Source organism: Oncorhynchus mykiss, chromosome 16 (genome assembly GCF_057628025.1).
Source record: "Oncorhynchus mykiss isolate SJ-2025 chromosome 16, ASM5762802v1, whole genome shotgun sequence".
Classification (NCBI taxonomy): domain Eukaryota; kingdom Metazoa; phylum Chordata; class Actinopteri; order Salmoniformes; family Salmonidae; genus Oncorhynchus; species Oncorhynchus mykiss.
Genome location: NC_143037.1, coordinates 55,561,679 through 55,581,038, shown reverse-complemented (window position 1 = coordinate 55,581,038; position 19,360 = coordinate 55,561,679). Strand labels below are relative to the sequence as shown.

General features: G+C 42.0%; 2 protein-coding genes and 1 pseudogene across 6 annotated transcripts in view; 2 read left to right on the top strand and 1 right to left on the bottom strand.

Annotated features, from left to right (window-relative positions):
- Positions 1 to 31: 31 nt before the first annotated feature.
- Positions 32 to 9,744, top strand: LOC110492261 (death effector domain-containing protein). 2 transcript variants are annotated; one of them, XM_021566435.3, is made up of 5 exons: positions 32 to 204; positions 2,014 to 2,655; positions 2,950 to 3,054; positions 4,326 to 4,463; positions 4,756 to 9,744. In XM_021566435.3, exons 2-5 carry the CDS (start codon positions 2,079 to 2,081, stop codon positions 5,184 to 5,186), a joined length of 1,251 nt encoding a protein of 416 aa, XP_021422110.3. In that variant the 5' UTR covers positions 32 to 204; positions 2,014 to 2,078; the 3' UTR covers positions 5,187 to 9,744. The 2 variants fall into 2 exon arrangements, with proteins under 2 accessions (XP_021422110.3, XP_021422111.3); XM_021566436.3 differs by having other exon boundaries at positions 35 to 274.
- Positions 9,599 to 15,576, bottom strand: LOC110492262 (UDP-glucuronosyltransferase 2A1 pseudogene; annotated as a pseudogene). The gene is made up of 2 exons (XR_016487379.1): positions 15,281 to 15,576; positions 9,599 to 11,591 (listed from the first exon to the last, which is right to left on the bottom strand). The product of XR_016487379.1 is annotated as a UDP-glucuronosyltransferase 2A1 pseudogene (transcript).
- LOC110491095 (scavenger receptor cysteine-rich domain-containing protein DMBT1) overlaps positions 13,845 to 19,360 on the top strand; it is a 28,532-nt gene continuing 23,016 nt past the window's right edge. For all 3 annotated transcript variants that reach the window (XM_090203409.1, XM_090203408.1, XM_090203407.1), the window contains exons 1-2: positions 13,845 to 14,021; positions 19,005 to 19,046. In XM_090203409.1, the coding sequence (XP_090059535.1) occupies positions 13,982 to 14,021; positions 19,005 to 19,046 (82 nt within the window). In that variant the 5' untranslated portion in view covers positions 13,845 to 13,981. The remainder of the gene's footprint in view (positions 14,022 to 19,004; positions 19,047 to 19,360) is intronic.

Sequence of the window (19,360 nt, the reverse complement as noted above, 5' to 3'; positions counted from 1 at the left end):
GAACCGAATTTGAGACTCACTAGTCTAAACCATTGTAACCCGGATGTTAATACTGCGTAGTGTACCGGATGTTCTTTCATTTTAGCTGAGATACGAAAATGGGCATGCTAATTGTTAGCCTCGTGAAAGAGTGTGAAATTATACACTTTAATTGTGTTTTCTGATCTTGAATGAGCTAGTTAAGGGTTCAACCAAAAACGTTAAGTAAGTATCTACGGTATTTCAAGTTAAATGACTTTGAATCAAGGTATTAACTCAAGGAAACCTAGCTAAGGTAAGCATCAATAGCCAGGTAACGTTATCTACTTTGCCAAAGTTAGCCAACTAGCATAAGCGACCAAGTCCTTGTTAGCTAACTAGCTTTTTTTGAAAAACTAGTTAGTTACTGGTGGTGTCGTTTATTTTATGATGACTAAACATTTTTGTTGCATTTTGTGTGTAACTGAAATATTTAGCTAACTAGTTCATCTAAATTTAAACTAGTTGACGTAACTAACGTTAGCTGGCTACGTTTTCACAATAACAAGCTGCTTATTTGTAGCACGGTGGCTATCCAGTTAGCTGCATGGTTTAGCCAGCTAGCCATTTAGGGTTAGGGACAGTCAACAATGTCATAATGTAGGTAGCTAGTTAGTACTCTAGCGTTAGCTAGCCGGTCATTACTGTTTACAACAAGCTACGCTAGCTTCCCGACTGTTGTGATTAGTTAGCGGTAGCTTAGTTGAGGAACGCCTCAATGTAGCCAGTTTTCCGAGGCGGAGGTGAGTATTGATAACTGGTAGCGCAATTATCTAACAACATTGGGTCACCATCAGTCGATACTTGTGAACATGTCAATTCTGAAAACGCTTACATATACCTATGTTTGTCCTGTACAACTGCAGGCCATCCGCGGGGTAAGAGTTACTGACATTCATACTTAAGAAAAACTTTGATTCCCAACCTTTTTCGTTTACTGTAACATCAAGTACATTTAGCTCTGCCCAGGGTACCTTTGAAGTACCCCCTCATGTGCATTTTACCAATAAGCCTATGGTCTCATTAGTCTTCTCAAGTACCCCTGGTTGGGAAACACTGGAATACAACAACCGACGTTTTCCTAATTTTGTGTTGCTCAACTGGAGACGTTGCGGTGGTGACTGACGTACTACATACACAGATATTCCATTGGCACAAGCGCATTCGCGCTAAATTGAACTCCCAGGAAAATTCGGTGTTTGCGTTCAATAATAAAAAAAATGAAAGTATGAATTTCAACACACAGTTACAGGTAAGCGTTTTTCAGTTAGACATTCCAGCGTGTCTTTTGCAGTCACTTTGCGTTTATGAAAATATACATTTCATAAGGATGTGGTAGCCTAAAACCTACCGGTGACGTTAAAACGAAAATGTATAAGGTAATTTCGTCAAATTTGTGAGGCTCATCGGTTGCTTATTCAACATATTTGCAGCTACTTCACTCAATCCCGTTTTAAATCTCCATTCCCAGCTGTTTTACATTCCATAAGACTAACCAGAAATATTCCCAGGTTTTCATAAAACAGCCACCATCTGCTCTAATGTATTCACGAAACAGCAATTCAGGAACATCTAATCTATATTCCCAATTAAGTTGATTGAGATCAAATTATTAGAATGCAGACACATTTTTTACATTTCACTGGTAAAACACGATTGACATTGATCATGCCATAGTCTATTTTGAAATGTATTATGCCTAATTTGGTGTTTGAGGGTAGCCTATTAAAAATATAAATGTTGGGCATATGCAAACGTTGCAATTGAAGGATGCATTTTTATGCATATTCCATAAATATATTCAATAAGCTACATTTGTAGGTACAACCTTTAAGAAATTATGATGAAACCATTAACATTAACGTGTGTGCTACCAAATGTTTGTATTTATGTAAGCTCACTGTCCTGCAAAATCATTCTGTTGTCCTGCATTTGTGTATTTTAAATGTGGTCACTTTAGGTGTGAATAGGGTTTTGTCCCTCCTTTTCTTGTAGGAAAGCAGTTGAAGTATTCAGACACAATACAGAAGTTGTTGGGATCGTCCACCGCTAACACAGTGATGACCTCACAGCAGCATTCCCTCCCCAATGCAAATGTCAACCCTCCCCTCCTCATCCCCCAGAACTCATTAGCTCACCCGAGTAGGCCTCACATTCATCCAAACCAGCTGGACTCTACTCAGAGTAGTGCTGCCGGGCACCCTGCCTCCCACACAGGTCTGATGGGCGGTGTGGGGTCCTCGTTGGTGGGGACCTCCAGCGGAGTTGCAGTGAATAGGGGCACGTTGGCCTCCTGCACTAACTCTGCCTCCTCAAGGACGCCCTCGTCGGGACGCTTTGAACCCTGGCCCGAGGAGGCCGTAGACAATGCTTACGGCTTGTACTCACTGCACCGCATGTTCGACATAGTGGGAGCCCAGCTCACGCACCGCGATGTGCGAGTGCTCTCGTTCCTGTTCGTGGATGTCATTGACGAGTATGAGCGCGGTGGCATCAGGAGTGGCCGGGACTTCCTGCTGGCTCTGGAGCGCCAGGGGCGATGTGATGAGACCAACTTCAGACACGTCCTGCAGCTGCTTCGCATCATCACACGGCACGACCTGCTGCCCTACGTCACACTCAGGAAGAGACAGACCGGTAAGTGTTGGTTTCTTCTCAATCTTTGCCTTTTTCAGGCCCACTGTCATTTTATATATAAAAAAAAATGAAAGACCAAACTACATGTAATGGTGTTGAGACCGAGAAACGTAGATTCCCCATCTGCAAAATGTTATGTTGTCAATCTCCTGAATGTTATTCCGAATATTTCTCTCCACTTCTCGCCATCTTGAAAACACACTTTCTTGTCCCTTAGTTAACAATTGACAGTTTACGTTAAATGGAAATATTTTAAGTCACTAACCAAAAGCCTTCATGTGCTTTACATTTCAGTGTGCCCAGACCCAGTGGATAAGTACCTGGAAGAGACGTCGGTGCGTTATGTGTCCCCCAGAAGAGGAGGAGAGAGCAGGGAGGCTGCACCCCACAGAAGGACAGGTGGGTTTGACTCTGCATGTATACAGCTACATACACTACATACAGTATACTGAAGAATGTGGATACTGCTTCAAATTAGTGGATTCGGCTATTTCAGCTACACCAGTTGCTGACAGGTGTATAAAATTGAGCACATAGCATGCAAACGCCATAGAAAAACATTGGCAGTAGAATGGTCTTACTGACGAGCTCAATGACTTTCAACGTGGCACCATCATAGGATGTCACTTTTCCAACAAGTGAGTTAGTCAAATTTCTGCCCTGGTAGAGCTACCCTGGTCAACTGTAAGTGCTGTTATTGTGAAGTGGAAACGTCTAGGAGAAACAATGGCTCAGCCGTGAAGTGTTAGACCACAAAAGCTCACCGACCGCGAAGTGCTGAAGCGTGTAAAAATTCTGTCCTCAGTTGCAACACTCCCAACCGAGTTAAACTGCCTCTGGAAGCAACGTCAGCACAAGAACTGTTCGTCGGGAGCTTCATGAAATGGGTTTTCATGGCTGAGCAGCCGCACACACGCGTAAGATCACTATGCGCAACGCCAAGCGTTGTCTGGAGTGGTGGCTCGCCGCCATTGGACTTTGGAACAGTAGAAACGCGTTCTCTGAAGTAATTAATCGCTTCACCATCTGGCAGTCTGACGGACTAATCTGGGTTTGGTAGATGCCAGGATAATGCTACCTGCATTACAGTGCCAACTGTACATTTTGGTGGAGGAAGAATAATGGTCTGAGGCAGTTCATGTTTCTGGCTAGGCCCCTTAGTTCTAGTGAATGGAAATCTTAATACTACAATGACATTCTTTGTGGCAAAAGTCTGGGAAGCCCTTTCCTGTTTCATCATGACAATGCCCCTGTGCACAACGCAAGGTCCATATAGAAATGGTTTGTCGAGATAGGTGTGGAAGAACTTGATTGGCCTGCACAGAGCCCTGACCCCAACCCCATTGAACACCTTTGGGATGAATTGGAACGCCAACTGCGAGCAAACTAATCGCCCAACATCAGTGCCTGACCTCACTAATACTCTTGTGACTTAATGAAAGCAAGTCCTCGCAGCAATGTTCCAACATCTAGTTGAAAGTATTCCCAGAAGAGTGGAGGCTTTTACAACAGCAAATTGGGGGTGGGGTTTTGGAATGACATGTTTGACGAGCAGGTGTCCACATACTTTTGGTGATGTAGTGTATGTGTGTTGGGGGAATTAATAGAATTGGTGGAAATAGTGACATAAATACATCTGTAAATGTCTTTGCCCCCCACTCTACTAACAGGTCCCCAGCCAGTGATCTGCTGTTCTCCATCGGGGACCCAGGTGGGCCCTTCCCGCACCAAGCCAGGCCCCCCATTACCCAGCCGCAAAAGAAAGAGGGCCTACGCCATAGGTGACTGCAGGGAAAAGCAAACCTGTGGTAAGGGCATTTTGAGTGTGTATCATGAAAGCACGGAAGAAAAAAACTTCTTAAGTAACTTTATGCTTTCAAAGGTTGTATCTACTTTTTGTCAGTTATTTCATGACAATGAATGACAAAGGACTTGGCTAAAGCACATGCATACAGATCTGCGCCAAATTATACAGGCGCTGATTAAAAATTAATGATTGCGGCATGATTCATTGACAGTATAATTTCCAATAGACGGCACACCTCTTCCTCTGTGTCACCCCTCCCCTTGTTCTTCCCTATTCACCCCACACCCCTGCAGACATCCGCCTACGAGTGCGTGCTGAGTACTGCCAGCATGAATCAGCGCTTCTGGGAAACGTTTTCTCCAATAAGCAGGAGGCTCTGGAGAGGCAGTTTGAGAGGTTCAACCAGGCAAACACTATCCTCAAGTCCCGGGACCTGGGCTCCATCATCTGCGACATCAAGTTCTCGGAGCTCACCTACCTAGATGCTTTTTGGCGGGACTACATCAACGGCTCCCTGCTGGAGGCCCTGAAGGGTGTCTTCATCACAGACTCACTCAAACAGGCAGTGGGCCATGAAGCCATCAAACTCCTGGTCAATGTGGATGAGGAGGACTATCAGGCTGGCCGCCGCAAGCTGCTCCGGAATCTGGTCACAGGAGTGGGGGCAGGGTCTGCAGCTGAAACCGCAGCCGCACTTGGAGGGAGCAGAGGGACTCCATCCTAGAAACGCATGCGTCTGCTGCTTTTAGCAGAGGGGGAACCCTTGTCCCGAATAAGAGAACTTGACTTCATGGTGAGGACAGGAGCAAGAAAAGTGAAAAGGCTGTTCTGTTTCAGGAAGAAGTGTGAGGGAGAATGCTGGGTGCCCTGCCCTTTCATCTATGAAGGGAATGTGAAATAAAAGTGATCCAAAGCAAGTGAGTCAGGAGATGTGGAACACAGACCGAAGAGAAGTGCTTTGAAAGGTGAAGGGCTTTGTTCTTTCTGCTGGAGGGACAATGCTAATATTTTCTATTGTAACTTGTGAGTTGACTATAAAATCAGATTTTACATTTTCTTTTGGTTTCACACATCTCTTTCCCAAAAAGTGTTCATGAAATGTCCCCTTGTAGACTATTTCTTCACATGGCTATAAGCAGGCAAGTCACTGTTGGGACATTTTGCATTTTGTTTATTGCCAGGCTAGGACCGAATCCTTGTAAGCCAGAGACATTACCATCATACAATTATTTGGTAGTAAATAAGTCTGAAATTTTCTCAAACTGCTGGTATCTTGCTGTCAAATGAACAAATATTGTGAACCAAATCAACAAGAATGATTAACAATATTTGTTCATTTGACAACAAGGTACCAGCATTTTGAGAAGGGGAAAAAAATATTAACCTTACCGAGAGGTGTCAGAAGTGCTTGAAAATTGTTGCATCACAAACATACATTCAACAAAATATAGAATGCAGTTATATATAAATATTTTTTTTTAAACGGTAAGTCATGTTGAAGTCATCTTGCTCCCTAAATACTGTATCTGGGCAATTCCACGGTAGCAGTAACACTGAGACGCCGATGTTTCACTTTAAAATGTATGCCAAACAAAAAACCTATGATTGCAAAGTTAAACAAAGCATACAACTCTATGCACAAGAACTTGTTTAAAAATTTCCGCAGAACATTGCATATGCAAAGTTTGGTAACCGAATTACAGCACAAATTGTCATTCTGTTACCAAACTTTGCATCGGCACTGTTCTGTGTTTTTGTAACATTTTCAGTTGGAATTGTAAAAACTTTAAAAAAAACCTGAAAGTGTTGAATAAAAATGAAATGGTTGAAGTGTTTCCATTATCCATTTAGGCAAATTGCACTTGACTAAATTGGCGACAGCCTGTATGCCCTCCCACCTATCTGTTCCATGTCTCAGGTAGACCAAGTTATCTGGATAGAATGCAATAGTTGACCAATATTTGCCGTAGTCTTTTTTAAATATTTATATATTTTGGGGGGGTACATTTTACCCCTTTTTCATAATATCCAATTGGTAGTTAGTCTTGTACCGTCGTTGCAACTCCCGTACGGACTTGGGAGAGGCGACGGTCCAGAGCCCTGCGTCCCCTGAAACAAAACCCTGCCAAGCCACACTGCTCGCTTAACCAGCCGCACCAGTGTGTTGGCGGAAACACAGTCCAGCTGGCGACCGCAGTCACCGTGCAAGCGCCTGGCCCGCCACAAGGAGTCGCTAGAGCGCGATGGGACAAGGATATCCCGCCGGCCTAACCTGGACGACGCTGGGCCAATTGTGTGCCGCCTCATGGGTCTCCCGGTCGCCTGCGACACAGCCAGCGATGCAGTGCTTTAGACCGCTGTGCCAATCGGGATGTCTTATTTGCCATATTCTAATCATAATCGTGCCAATGTATCGCCACGGTCCGTGCCATGGTGACTCCTGTAGATCTGTAATAATTGGATGGTGAAACTTGCATCCAGCCAACCAGAAAAGCAGGGCGAAGCAATTCAGGGAATTTTGAAAGTCAAAACAGTCCTTGTTCTGCAAATAAACATTTTTTAAATTGAAAAATAGATTTAGCAAGCAGTAGGCATTTACAATGAAATGTGGAGTGGAGCTTTTATAGTTACGTGTATTACATGCCCGCATACATTAAAAATTATTTGCCCATCCATAATTCATTTGAAAAAGTTTCCCTAATTTGTTGCAATAAATCAAGTTAGACGACAGAAAAATCCACCCATGTCAAACGGATAATAATTCTCATATCTGCTGTTTCCATTACACATGGCACATTCTTTTGATGTGACATTGCTTGGTCAATGGAAACCTGCCTCGTGTCACTTACCGTACTGTGGAATTGCCCGTCTACTCTCACGTATATAAAAAAAAAAAAGTTAAATTGTGGCTCAGATTTCTTACTGATTTTGTATGTCAAAATTTGCATTTAATTTGAAAAAATGCTACATTTATTCTTTAAGCAATTGTTTTGTTATCGTTATATTTGTGAGAGATACAACCTCTCTGTCTCTTCTAAATCCACATGAAATCAATCATCTGTTTACTATACCTTTTTTGATGTCAATGTAAATTATCATAGAGAAGCAGGTTGGCATTTATTGTCATGAGTCTTTCACCAGGAGGCAGCGATTCTGCAGAGGTCACTATAGCTGGCACAGCCACAAAGTCATAAGATCTGATTTTAAACCTAACCTTAACCACACTGGTAACCCTAATGCCTAACCTTAAATTAAGCCCAAAAAGCAAATATTTGTTTTCATGAATTTTTCAATATAGCCAATTTTGACTTTGCAGTTGGCCCATCTAGTGGAATTTACTCTGACATTATTTGCTCTGACGTTATTTTGGAATTTGAAATGGAAAAAATGCTAATTTAGATAATGAAATGCATAAATCAAACTTTCAGAAAAAGAAAGACAAACGTTTTGAGTTTATCAATATTGATTCAGTACTATCTTTGATCTGCTTTCCAAGTCATCTCAAATTTTACTACAATTGCTCATTTTGTTTCGTGCAAATGTTCAAGACCAAAATAATTGGTGATTTATTTTGGACCAAATTTTCAGGGCATGTCTGCGTTAAGGATTATATTATGTTTGGCTGGCATAGATTAATCTTTGTCCACAGTTCAATAGCCTACAATCAGACACAATTTAGCATGGTTAAGTGCTACCCCAGTTAAGAGCCTCCGATACTTACTTTAGGAAGTTAACATTGAGCAAAGACTGCCATTTGAATATTTAATGCAGTTCCCCTCATTTTGTAATTTATTGGTAAATGAATGTTATAGCCTACAAGATGAGCATTTTTCACACTTTTGCAGAGCAGCCATTACATTTTTTATGGAAGATGAAACCGCTTTCAAAAATCACTCTTGATAATAAACTCTAGTTAATAAAATGATCAGTGACATTCCCCTTTACATGGTCATTTAATAAAATAGCTAGTCCTAATTGGTGCTAAAATCTTATCTTGGTACATAAAAGGTTCTGTCTGGTAGTTTGAAGTAAGAATGCCAGAAATTAGGATTGTTTAGCAATTTGACACATGCCATCTTTTATTTTAGTATCAGTTTTACTGCTACCTTTTCTTGCTAACCCAATTATCTTTAGATAGATAGTTGTATAAAAAAAGTCCCCTCGGCCAACTGAAGTTATTGAGGAGTTTCCCATACCAACCCTTGGGCACATGTCAGAAAAGGACACACCACACTTTAAAGCCACTGTTACGATGGGATATGTTTTTCTAATGGAATATAGCAAAGTTGCAAACTGGTATCTATTGTACACAGTGTACAAAACATTAGGAACACCTTTCTTATATTGAGTTGCACCCCCTTTTGCCCTCAGAAGAGTCACAATTCGTCGGGCATGGACTCTACAAGGTGTCAAGTATTCCACAGGAATACTGGCCCATGTTGACCCCAATGCTTCCCACAGTTGTGTCAAATTGGCTGGATGTCCTTTGGGTGGTGGACCATTGTTGATACACACGGAAAACTGTTGTGTGAAAAACCAGCAGCATTGCAGTTCTTGGCACCTACTGCCATACCTCATTCAAAGGCACTTAAATATTTTGTCTTGCCCATTCACACTCTGAATGACACATACACATTCTATGTCTCAATTATTTCAAGGCTTAAAAATCCTTCTTTACTCCGTCTCCTCCCCTTCATCTACACTGATTGAAGTGGATTTAACAGGTGGGATCATAGTTTTCACTGGTATTCACCTGGTCAGTATGTCATGGATGGAGCAGGTGTTCCTAATTTTTTTGTGCACTCAGTATATAGGTTCTATATTCGTTTTTAAATATCTGACTTAAGATAGATTGCATGTCTGATCATGATCCCAGAAACTTGAGACAACTTTTGTAACCTGTAGATAATTCATTAGGTTATATTTAATTTGCTTTGCAATTTTTTTACTGCATTTTTCTTGCGTAGTGCAAGCAAATGGGACTGTTCATGAATTGGAGAGATGTGTATTGTCAACACCATACAGCTGATTGGCACTTTATTTTTTAACTGTTTAAAATATTTAGCTGTACCACACAAACATTAGTCAAATCCACCACTCAGAAATCTAGGACATAAAAGCAAAAAATGCATCACATTGCTGTCGACCATTTTATTTTGTAATTATTTTGTGTTGACCAAGAAAGAGATGGTGGTATTATGTGAATATGAACATGGTTATAGGTGATGGGTACATTTTAATGTCTGTAAAAAAAAATAAAGTTCTTTAAAAATCTATACAAATGTGGTATTAGCAATATTGTGACATTGACAAGATTGCATTGATTTAACATTTGCTAAATTGCTGTTTTTATTTTATTACAAGAAAGAGTGATTGATTAATCATCTATAGTCTGATTTTGACAAAGTTTCATGCCCATTTGTCTTGTAGTGGATTTTAATTGTACCAGATAATTTGAATGTACTGTAGAATGTAAAACAAATTCTTCAGAAATTACTGCACTTTTTCCTTTTTCTTTCGGCAAAGAGCCCTGCCTAAAACCTTGCAAGTCATTAGCGTTAGTAACAGGACAGAGACTACAACAGTCAGGAGAAGTACCAGCACATCCACATTGTGGTAAGCATACCAGGGCATCTTGTAGGACTCAGTGCGCAAGTGTGCTGCACCCTTGTGTCTCACAGCAAATTCTAGCCAGAAGATGGCGTTGTCCAATGGTTTGAGAGGTGTATCATGGTGGAGCTTTGACATCCTGCGCATATTGTTTCTATAGTGCTTCCTGTTGTCCAGGATGTCTGTCAGTGCCTGTGTCATAGGTTCCACCTTTAGGGTTGTCACCTCGAGAACCTTAGCCACACCCCTGGCCTGTAGACGCAGCATGTTGTCAAACTGGTCAAAAATTAGAGGAAGGCCTAACATGGGAACACCATGGTAGATGGCCTCATAGATCCCATTGGTGCCCCCATGTGTAACAAAGGCTCTAGTTTTGGGATGGCCCAGTAGGTCATTCTGAGGCAGCCAGTTCACCAACAGTGTGTTGTTGCCTAGAGTAGAGGGCTTCTCTCCCGTGTGTCTCCACACCACCTTCTGAGGCAGGAGGGCGAAGGCAGTGGCAATGACCTCTGAGATCTCCGGTAGGAGGCTACCCAGCAGACTCCCCAAAGACATGACCACAACCCCATGTTCCCCCGAGCTTTGCATAAATGCCTCTAACTCTGCTGGCAAAGGCTTAGAAGGCTTACACTGGAAGCCCCCCATGTAGACCACGTTGGGCATGGTGGGGCGTGGGAACTCAAACACAAAGTCCACTCTCATCAGCCATAGGTCAGCCCCTTGAATGAGAGAATAGATGTTGGTGTTTGGATCGATGAATTTGTTGATCACACCCTGGTATAAGGGTCTTGTTATGCCATAATCAATATAAAGAGCGATTCCATAATGCAAGAAGTTTTTCAGTTTGTTGGCAAAGCTCATTTTATCTGTGACCAGTGACCCGATAGTTGGTATGTAAGAAAGGGGCGAAGGTGCAATTGCAAAGTGTCCCTCTGCATTAGTGATCCAACGAACGTTAAGCACAATAGGAAGACCCAAGTAAGTCCCTAATACAACTCCTCCTGCAAATCCAGGATCAGTCAACATTAAATCAAAGTTGGCTGCCTTCAGCTTCTCCATTAATTGTTTGTCCTCCATGGCTAAGAGGGCCATTTCAGCACTGCTGCGATGGGCCTCCTCCAGCAAATTAATAGTCTCCTTCTGTAGCTCAATGAAGGACAAAACGGAGCGCTCTCGTGTCCATATCTCCAGGCTCCTCTTCAGGAAGTATGCCATGTACTGTGGGTCCTCCAGTCTGCTGGCCCTGGGCACCGGCACTGTGACGGAGGAGTAGTGGGGGGCGTGTTCAGGGACGTACCAGCTGGTGGACGAGCGGACCACCATTAAAGAGTGCCCCCGCTGGTGCAGCTCTCGCAGGAGGATGTCCATGTTGAGCCAATGGCTGCCGTCCACAGGGTACACCAGGATGTTGCCAGCATGGCTCTGAGCTGGGAACACCCACAGGAGACAGGTCAGGAGGAAGAGAGCAGGATGTGGAGGGAAGCAAAGTGGAGCTGCCACGGTGACTAGCATGGTTTGTCTGGAGAGGACAAAGAATGTAACAAATATTGTTGCTTTCTGTGTTTGAACAGTCTAAAACTGTTTTCATCCACCACACACACACACATTAAGTAATGTGACTAGTTGTTTACTATCTCAAACATGAATTCAATGCATTGGTTGCATATGTTCTTTTATCTTTTAGCTACATTGGCGGTAACAGACTGCCATTGATAAAAAGATAAATCAGTGAGATGCTGCAACTTTAAGATTGCCCAGCAGAAGAGGATGTGAAGCAAGCTAGGCAGATATGTTGGTGAGGCCATTATTGAGAATAAATAGTGGTTAGGCCAAACAAAATTGATTCACTGTTTAATGGATTTAACCCCCCAGAAAAGTGAGGCAAGTGAGAAAAAAAACATTAAGTGGATAAGGAATAACTTTACCACATTGTCCTAGGCACTTGTGCAGGTTCTAGGCCTAATGTGAGCTTCAAAAGTTATATTATTCCATGGGAAAACCTACACTATTTTTCTTAAAAAGAATGCAGATGTTACAATGTTGTTATAACCATGAGCAATTAAACACAATGGGAAGTATAACTTGTGACAGTTTCTTTATTCCTGATTATAAAAAAGTGCAATCCAATCTCCTAATTGAATGTGATGCATAGGGCAATAGAGTAAACTATTTAAAAAAATTCTAATTACAGAATGATTGACAATACATGTGTAATAAAATAAAAGTTAATGTATAATAATAAGTTAATTACCTGAATGCATCTCTATAGCCTATAGGCGTTAACAAAATAGTCATACAAATGTGATTAGGCCTGTCATAGACTAGGTCTTGAAGAAAGAGGGTCAATCAAGTTAGGTCTGCCAAATTAATGTAAAAAAGTTAATTAGTTAAATAAAGGTTAAAAATATAATAAATGTTGTTTATAACATGCACAATTAGAGGCATCAATCTATAGAGCTAAAGCTTGACTAAATTCGAGCCCAGTAACTTTGCTCAACACATCCTCCTTCGATTGTCTCGTCTGGCTGCCACGAAAAGGCCCCACCTTGGAGACCTTAGATCATATCATTGTGGATCTACGGGAAGCGTGTGCGCACTTCAAATGCTTTCTGTCTTGTTGTTATCGGTTGACCTACTACTACTAGTACCGGTAAAATGTAAGTTATGAATCGCAAATCACCATACAGCTAACACACTTCGATTTCATCAATCATTTTGACTTCAATTTGGTTGTCCAAAATACTATCAGTCCAAAATACTATCAGCTTGCACTGCGTCTTTGCTGATGAATACCCTGATCTCTGGTTCAATGACGTTGTTGTTTCGTCTATTAATCACTTCTAATATATCTGAAATTGACGCATTAACCATGCATTTAACTGACTGTTTGTTTATAATGAGGGACGTCCCACGTTTAACCTGGACACATAAATAGTAGGCATTTGGCGCTGGCTTCAGCCATGACAGCATGAGAGAAAAATTAAACATCGGCAAGTGATCTGCAGATGCGAGCCTGTGTGTTTCACTGTCTCGAAGCTCGAACATGATCTGAGCACGTGATCTGAGGCTGTTTGGTCTCTTGAGCTTCAATTTGGGAAGGCCTCAAAGGAGAGGGGACAGTGCATTACAAGCAAATCATACATTGCCCATATATTTGTGGGGTGTGGAGAAAAGTAAGGCGGGGCATCCGTTAAACAGTAATTCAACTTTGGCCGGCCTTAGATTATAAAAAACGAGACTAGCATTCAAATAGCAGTAGTTGTTGTCCCGTGGAGGCTCTTCAGAGGAGGAAGGTGAGTACCATCCTCCAGTGAATTTCATTTAAAAAATGGTTAAACATTTAAAAGGTTATCCTTTTTAGATAAAACTATACTAAATGTATTTACGTCACCAAATAATTTATTAAACACAGTTTTTTTGCATTGAAGGTCTACAATAGCCTCAACGGCACTCTTTGGGGTAGCACCATGGTGTAGCCGGAGGACATCTAACTTCCGTCCTCCTCTGGGTGCATTTACTTCATTACAAAACCTAGGAAGCTCATGGTTCTCCCCCTTCCATAGACTTACACAGTAATCATGACATCTTACGGAGGGAGGACTTCCTCCAACCTATCAGAGCTCTTGCAGCATGAACTGACATGTTGTCCACCCAGTCAAAGGACCAGAAAACAAATCAAGTACTGAAAGCATAAGCTACAGTAGTTGACTCAAAGAGAGAGAAAGACAATAGTTGAACAGTTTTTAACAAATTAATTTCTTCCAAAATGAAAGACAAGAAGGAGAGAGAGATTATTATTTTATTTTTTTACTTTAAGTTTCACTTACTTAGCTAGCAAATGCAGCTAGTGAGTTTAGCCTACTCAAGCACCCTGCTCAAACAGAGGGATGCTATGTTAGCTAGCTGGCAATGACTATCCAACACAACACTGGAACTCCTCCAAGTAGAGGTAAGCTTTTGGTTTGACTAATTTATTGCAACCGGGCCCTCCGGTTTAAGTGCTAAACTACTTACTGACTACACTAACGTTACTGCATGATCGTAGCGGGTTTACTAACGCATTAGTTGTATTAGCTATGTTGACTATGACGTTACTTCAGCTAATATGGTGACAACGATGTAGGATGTGTGTAGAGGTTAAGATATGGTTTGGCTTGGAAAGGTTTTTTGTCTGGTCACGTACAACTGATGTGTTGTGGATTGAAATCCACAAGCAAAGGGAAAAGGTGAGAGGAGGAGAGTGCATAGATGCGAGAAGGAATACAACATGGCTGCTATGAAAGTGAACTGTCTTTACACGTGATCAGGGGTGTATTCATTCCGTCGATTCTGTTGAAAAACTTTTCTTAAACAGAAGCAAACGGAACAAAACGGGAATATACATACCTACATTTGTCCTACACAAACTCTGGTTTGCAACTCTTTGACTAATGATTACACCCTACATCAGCTAGATGCAGGCAAGAGTGTGCAAGGCAGTATTGAATGTATCACTGTTTGTCCATGTGTCACTGTCTGTTGCCTCAACATTTTTCTCTCAACCTTCTGTCGCCTCAACATTTTCTCTCAACCTTCTGTCACCTCAACATTTTCTCTCAACCTGTGTGCACCTACGTTGTAAACTTTCATTCATAGGCTAGGTTGTAGCAACTTCATGATAGGTATAGAGAAAATTTTTGTATCATATAGTAAGTAGCCTTAATCTATCGTAGTTAAATTGAACTGGGTGAATGGAGTATGAATGACAGTCATCCAATATGGTGTACACCTTGAACTGAAGTTGGATCCCTTCCTTCACCTGACACCAACCTTTGTGTGAGCCACAATGGACATGGCCAAACAAGTTTTTACCAGATAATGGACTTTTATGTGATGATATACACTGCACATAGATATCTCATTCAGTGTAATCAGAATTTAGTTGTTTGAAGGAGGGGAGAACAATGTGCTCATAAATGTGAAGCTCTTTAGGCTTGAGGATGTTATGTATAGGTACCAGTATACCTTTGTTACTCATTTGCAGAAAGTCATAACATTTTGCATCCACTTGTGTAACGTAACTTTCCCTGAACCCAAAGTTGGGGCGGCTCTGCACATTGGACCACATTTATTTGAAGTTATTTGGTACAGTATTATGGATATTTTTTTTTCAAAGAACAGAATGTAACACACACACATACTATACCAAAATAAAAGGCCACATCTTACCTTGGGTAGGAAGATATGAGCACCTTGTTGAAAGTGGCCCCAAAAAGTCCCTTTAAGTATGAGAGTACTTTGAAATAGGGATGAATATCTCCAAGGCAAAGAAAAATGCAATCCTGTCAGTGGCTGTTTCTTCACTACTGCTCAACACAGTTTTTCGGAGACTACTAAAACAAACACATATGTCGCACTTTGACACACCACAGGAAGAGTACAAATGAACTTTGACCCAGATATGTGACATTGTCTGGGCCATAGCCAAAGGAGAGAAGGTGTGCCTGATCTGAAGCATGTGTTCTGGAATATAATGCCTGCCCCAAAAACAGATTATGCAGAGGGGATTATGTACAATTCATTCACAATGACTCAGCCTCTCATAATCCAAAAACAATGTGATCATGAAAAGTGCAAGATATGAGATTTATTCCCATGCAAGTATATTCATTCATAATTAAATATTGTTTCAAAACCAATAGTAAAAGCATTAGCAGTTATATGATCTCTAAAGGGGAATTATATATCTAACATTGTCGTTTAAAGCATACTCGGAGCAACGTGCAGCGTGATCTGGGTTCCACATCTTTATTTAGTGAAATGCACAAAACAATAAAGCAAGAACGAAACGTGACGACAATGGAGTGCTGACATATAACTACCCATAAACAATATCCCACAAAACACAGGTGGAAAAAATGCTACTTAAATATGATCCCCAATTAGAGACAACGATTACCAGCTGCCTCTAATTGGGAATCATACAAAATCACAACATAATCAAAACATAGACAAACAAAACTAGAACCCCACATAGAAATAATAAACTAGACTAAACCCCGAGTCACGCCCTGACCTACTCCACCATAGAAAATAAGGGCTCTCTATGGTCAGGACGTGACAGTACCCCCAAAGGTGTGGACTCCGGCCGCAAAACCTGAAACCAGCATCGGGTGCGGCTTTGGTGCGGGACGAAGAACCCGCTCATCCCGCGGATCCAGCTATGGACCCAGGCTGAACACTGTGCCTGGACTGGACCTAGATACCGAGGAAGGCTCCTGCCATGGAGCGGGACTGGACGCCATGTCTGGACTGGGCATCGGCGCAGAGGAAGACTCCTGCCTTGGAGCTGGACTGGACACCGTGCTCGGACTGAGCATCGGCACAGAGGAAAGCTCCTGCCCTGGAGCTGGAGGTTCCGGACTGTGGACCATCGCAGGAGGTTCCGGACCGTGGACTGTCGCAGGAGGTTCCGGACCGTGGACCGTCGCAGGAGGTTCCGGGCCGGGGACCGTCGCCGGAAGTTCTGGACTGGGGACCGTTGCCGGAAGCTCTGGACTGGGGACTGTCACCGGAAGCTCTGGACTGGGAATCGTCGCCTGAAGCTCTGGACTGGGGAGGCGCACTGGAGGCCTGACGTGTGGGGCCGGCACAGGTGGTGCCAGACTGGTGACACGCACCTCAGGGCGAGTGCGAGGAGCAGGCACAGGACACATCGGACTGGGAAGGCGCACTGGAGGCCTAGTGCGTGGAGCCGGCACAGGTGGTGCCAGACTGGTGACACGCACTTCAAGGCGAGTGTGGAAAGCTGGCACAGGACTTACTGGGCTGTGAATGCGTACTGGAGACCTGGTGTGTGGATCCCGCACAGATTTCACCAGACTAATAGCACTCTCCTCAGGACGAGTACGGGGAGCTGACTCAGGTGGCATTAAACTGATGGCACGCTCCTTAGGGCAACTGTCGTGCATCTCCCACCAACTCAACAACTCTCTCCGCTCTTTCTCCTCCAATACCTCCATCCACTCCTCTCTGACGTTCTCTGAATCTCCTTTCACTCACCTCCAGTTTCTCCCTCTTCTCCCAGACTCTGGCTCTGGTTCACTCAGCTCCGCCAATCACCCCATGTGCCCCCCCCAAAAAATTTGGGCTGTCTTTTGGTCTTTCTCTGTGGCCGCAAATCCCGGCGTCGTCGCTGTCCTCCCTTCTCTCCTTGCGTCCCCCGCCAAGGAAGGCGATCCTGTCCTGCCAGGATTTCCTCCCAAGTCCAGGATCCCTTCCCGTCCAGAATCTCCTCCCAAGTCCTCTCCTCCTGGGCACGCTGCTTGGTCCTGTTGTGGTTGGATATTCTGTCACGTTCGCTGGAATAATTATCGGACCAAGCTGCAGAGCGATATGGTTTCCACATATAATTTATTAGAAACGCACAAAACAATAAAGCAAGAACGAAAGGAAGGTGACGACAATGGAGTGCTGACATATAACTACCCATAAACAATATCCCACAAAACACAGGTGGAAAAAAATGCTACTTAAATATGATCCCCAATTAGAGAATGATTACCAGCTGCCTCTAATTGGGAATCATACAAAATGACCAACATAGACAAACAAAACTAGAAGCCCAACATAGAAATTAAACCCCCAGTCACGCCCTGACCTACTCCACCATAGAAAATAAGGGCTCTCTATGGTCAGGACGTGACAAACACGCAATTTGCGCATCACCAGTTAGAAAACAACTTTGCATAAAGCGTTTTATGACTGGCTTGAACTGAGTTATTGTGGGTGGCATTATTTTCTGTTATATATCTAACATGCAATTTGCGAATTACCAGTTAGAAAACAACTTTGCATAGAGCTTTTTATGACGGGCTTGAACTGAGTAATTGCGGATGGCATAATTTTAATTTAAAAAAAAATCGTTTTTCCCCTGCTTTATTCTCTCATTTACATAATGCATGTACATGAATCCTAATTTAGAATTGGGTCCTTAGTGAAAAGGGAGTTTCCTTTTAAGGTGTAACCCGTTGAGATATTGACCCCACCCCACTATCTATCATGAAACAGGCCTACCCCTCAAGGAATTGAAAGTGGGAAGAGGAAAGCGCCTTGAACATACTCATTTGGCTCTGAAACAACCATTTCCCAATTAAATTAATTATTTTTTCCAAAGCTTGTATTCCGTTTTGATAAACAGTGTGTTAGTCTTATTCCCAGAGAAGATGCCTTCATGTGGTTTCTTCAAATAGTAATCTTCACAGGTGTTATATAATGTGTATTCAGTGATAAATAAATGCCACGTTTTGTTAGATATCAGTTTTTTTCTTTGTAGGAATCAGGTGACACACAACAAAAGGTAACAAAATCTGTCTATAAAAAGGTTCATACATGACAATACACTCATTCTCAACGTTGATCATGACTCTTACACCCAAGCGCAAGTGGTACCTAGCATTTGTGATTGCAGGTGAGCGAACTGTATTTTAACAATACCATTTATTAATATTTATGTTAACTATTTATGAATGTGTTTGCCCCATATGAGCAAATAGTGTGTTTCACAAAATACTTAATGCACAATTCATATTGTGTGTACTACATGTATACACAGGGCTCTAAGATTTCATGTAGTAGTTTTGTGCATAGGTTCTCAGCAAATAATAATGTATTTAATATTATTGGGTTAATCGACAATAGTGACTCTACTCACTAACATTTCCATTGTATAAACACCCTATTGCTTTGCAAAAGTTCAGAAACAGCACTGTGAGGTATATGACTACTAATATCCTGGTCTACTTTGCTTTCCAATTAATCTGTTAACTAAAAGCAAATGAGAACTGAAACACGTCTCTTATCAACTCACACAGACACAGGACTTTTGACATGGCAATACAATATAACATCTTTACCTAATTGTTTGTTTATCATTATTTTTCCACTTATGTAGTTGTTTGCACCAATGAAGGAGCATCTCGAGTTCTAGATAGAAGTAAGTATAGTGAAGCAGACTTGTAACTAATTCTGTTATTAAGTTTAATCTTAATAAAAATACAAAATCAAATGTACAGTGCCTTGCAAAAGTATTCACCCACCTTGGCATTTTTCCTATTTTGTTGCATTACAACCTGTAATTTAAATAGATTTTTGTTTGGATTTCAGGCAATGGACATACACAAAACAGTCCAAATTGGTGAAGTGAAATGAAAAAAATAACTTGTTTCAAAAAATTCAAAAAAATGGAAAAGTGGTGCGTGCATATGTATTCAACCCCTTTGCTATGAAGCCCCTAATAAGATATGGTGC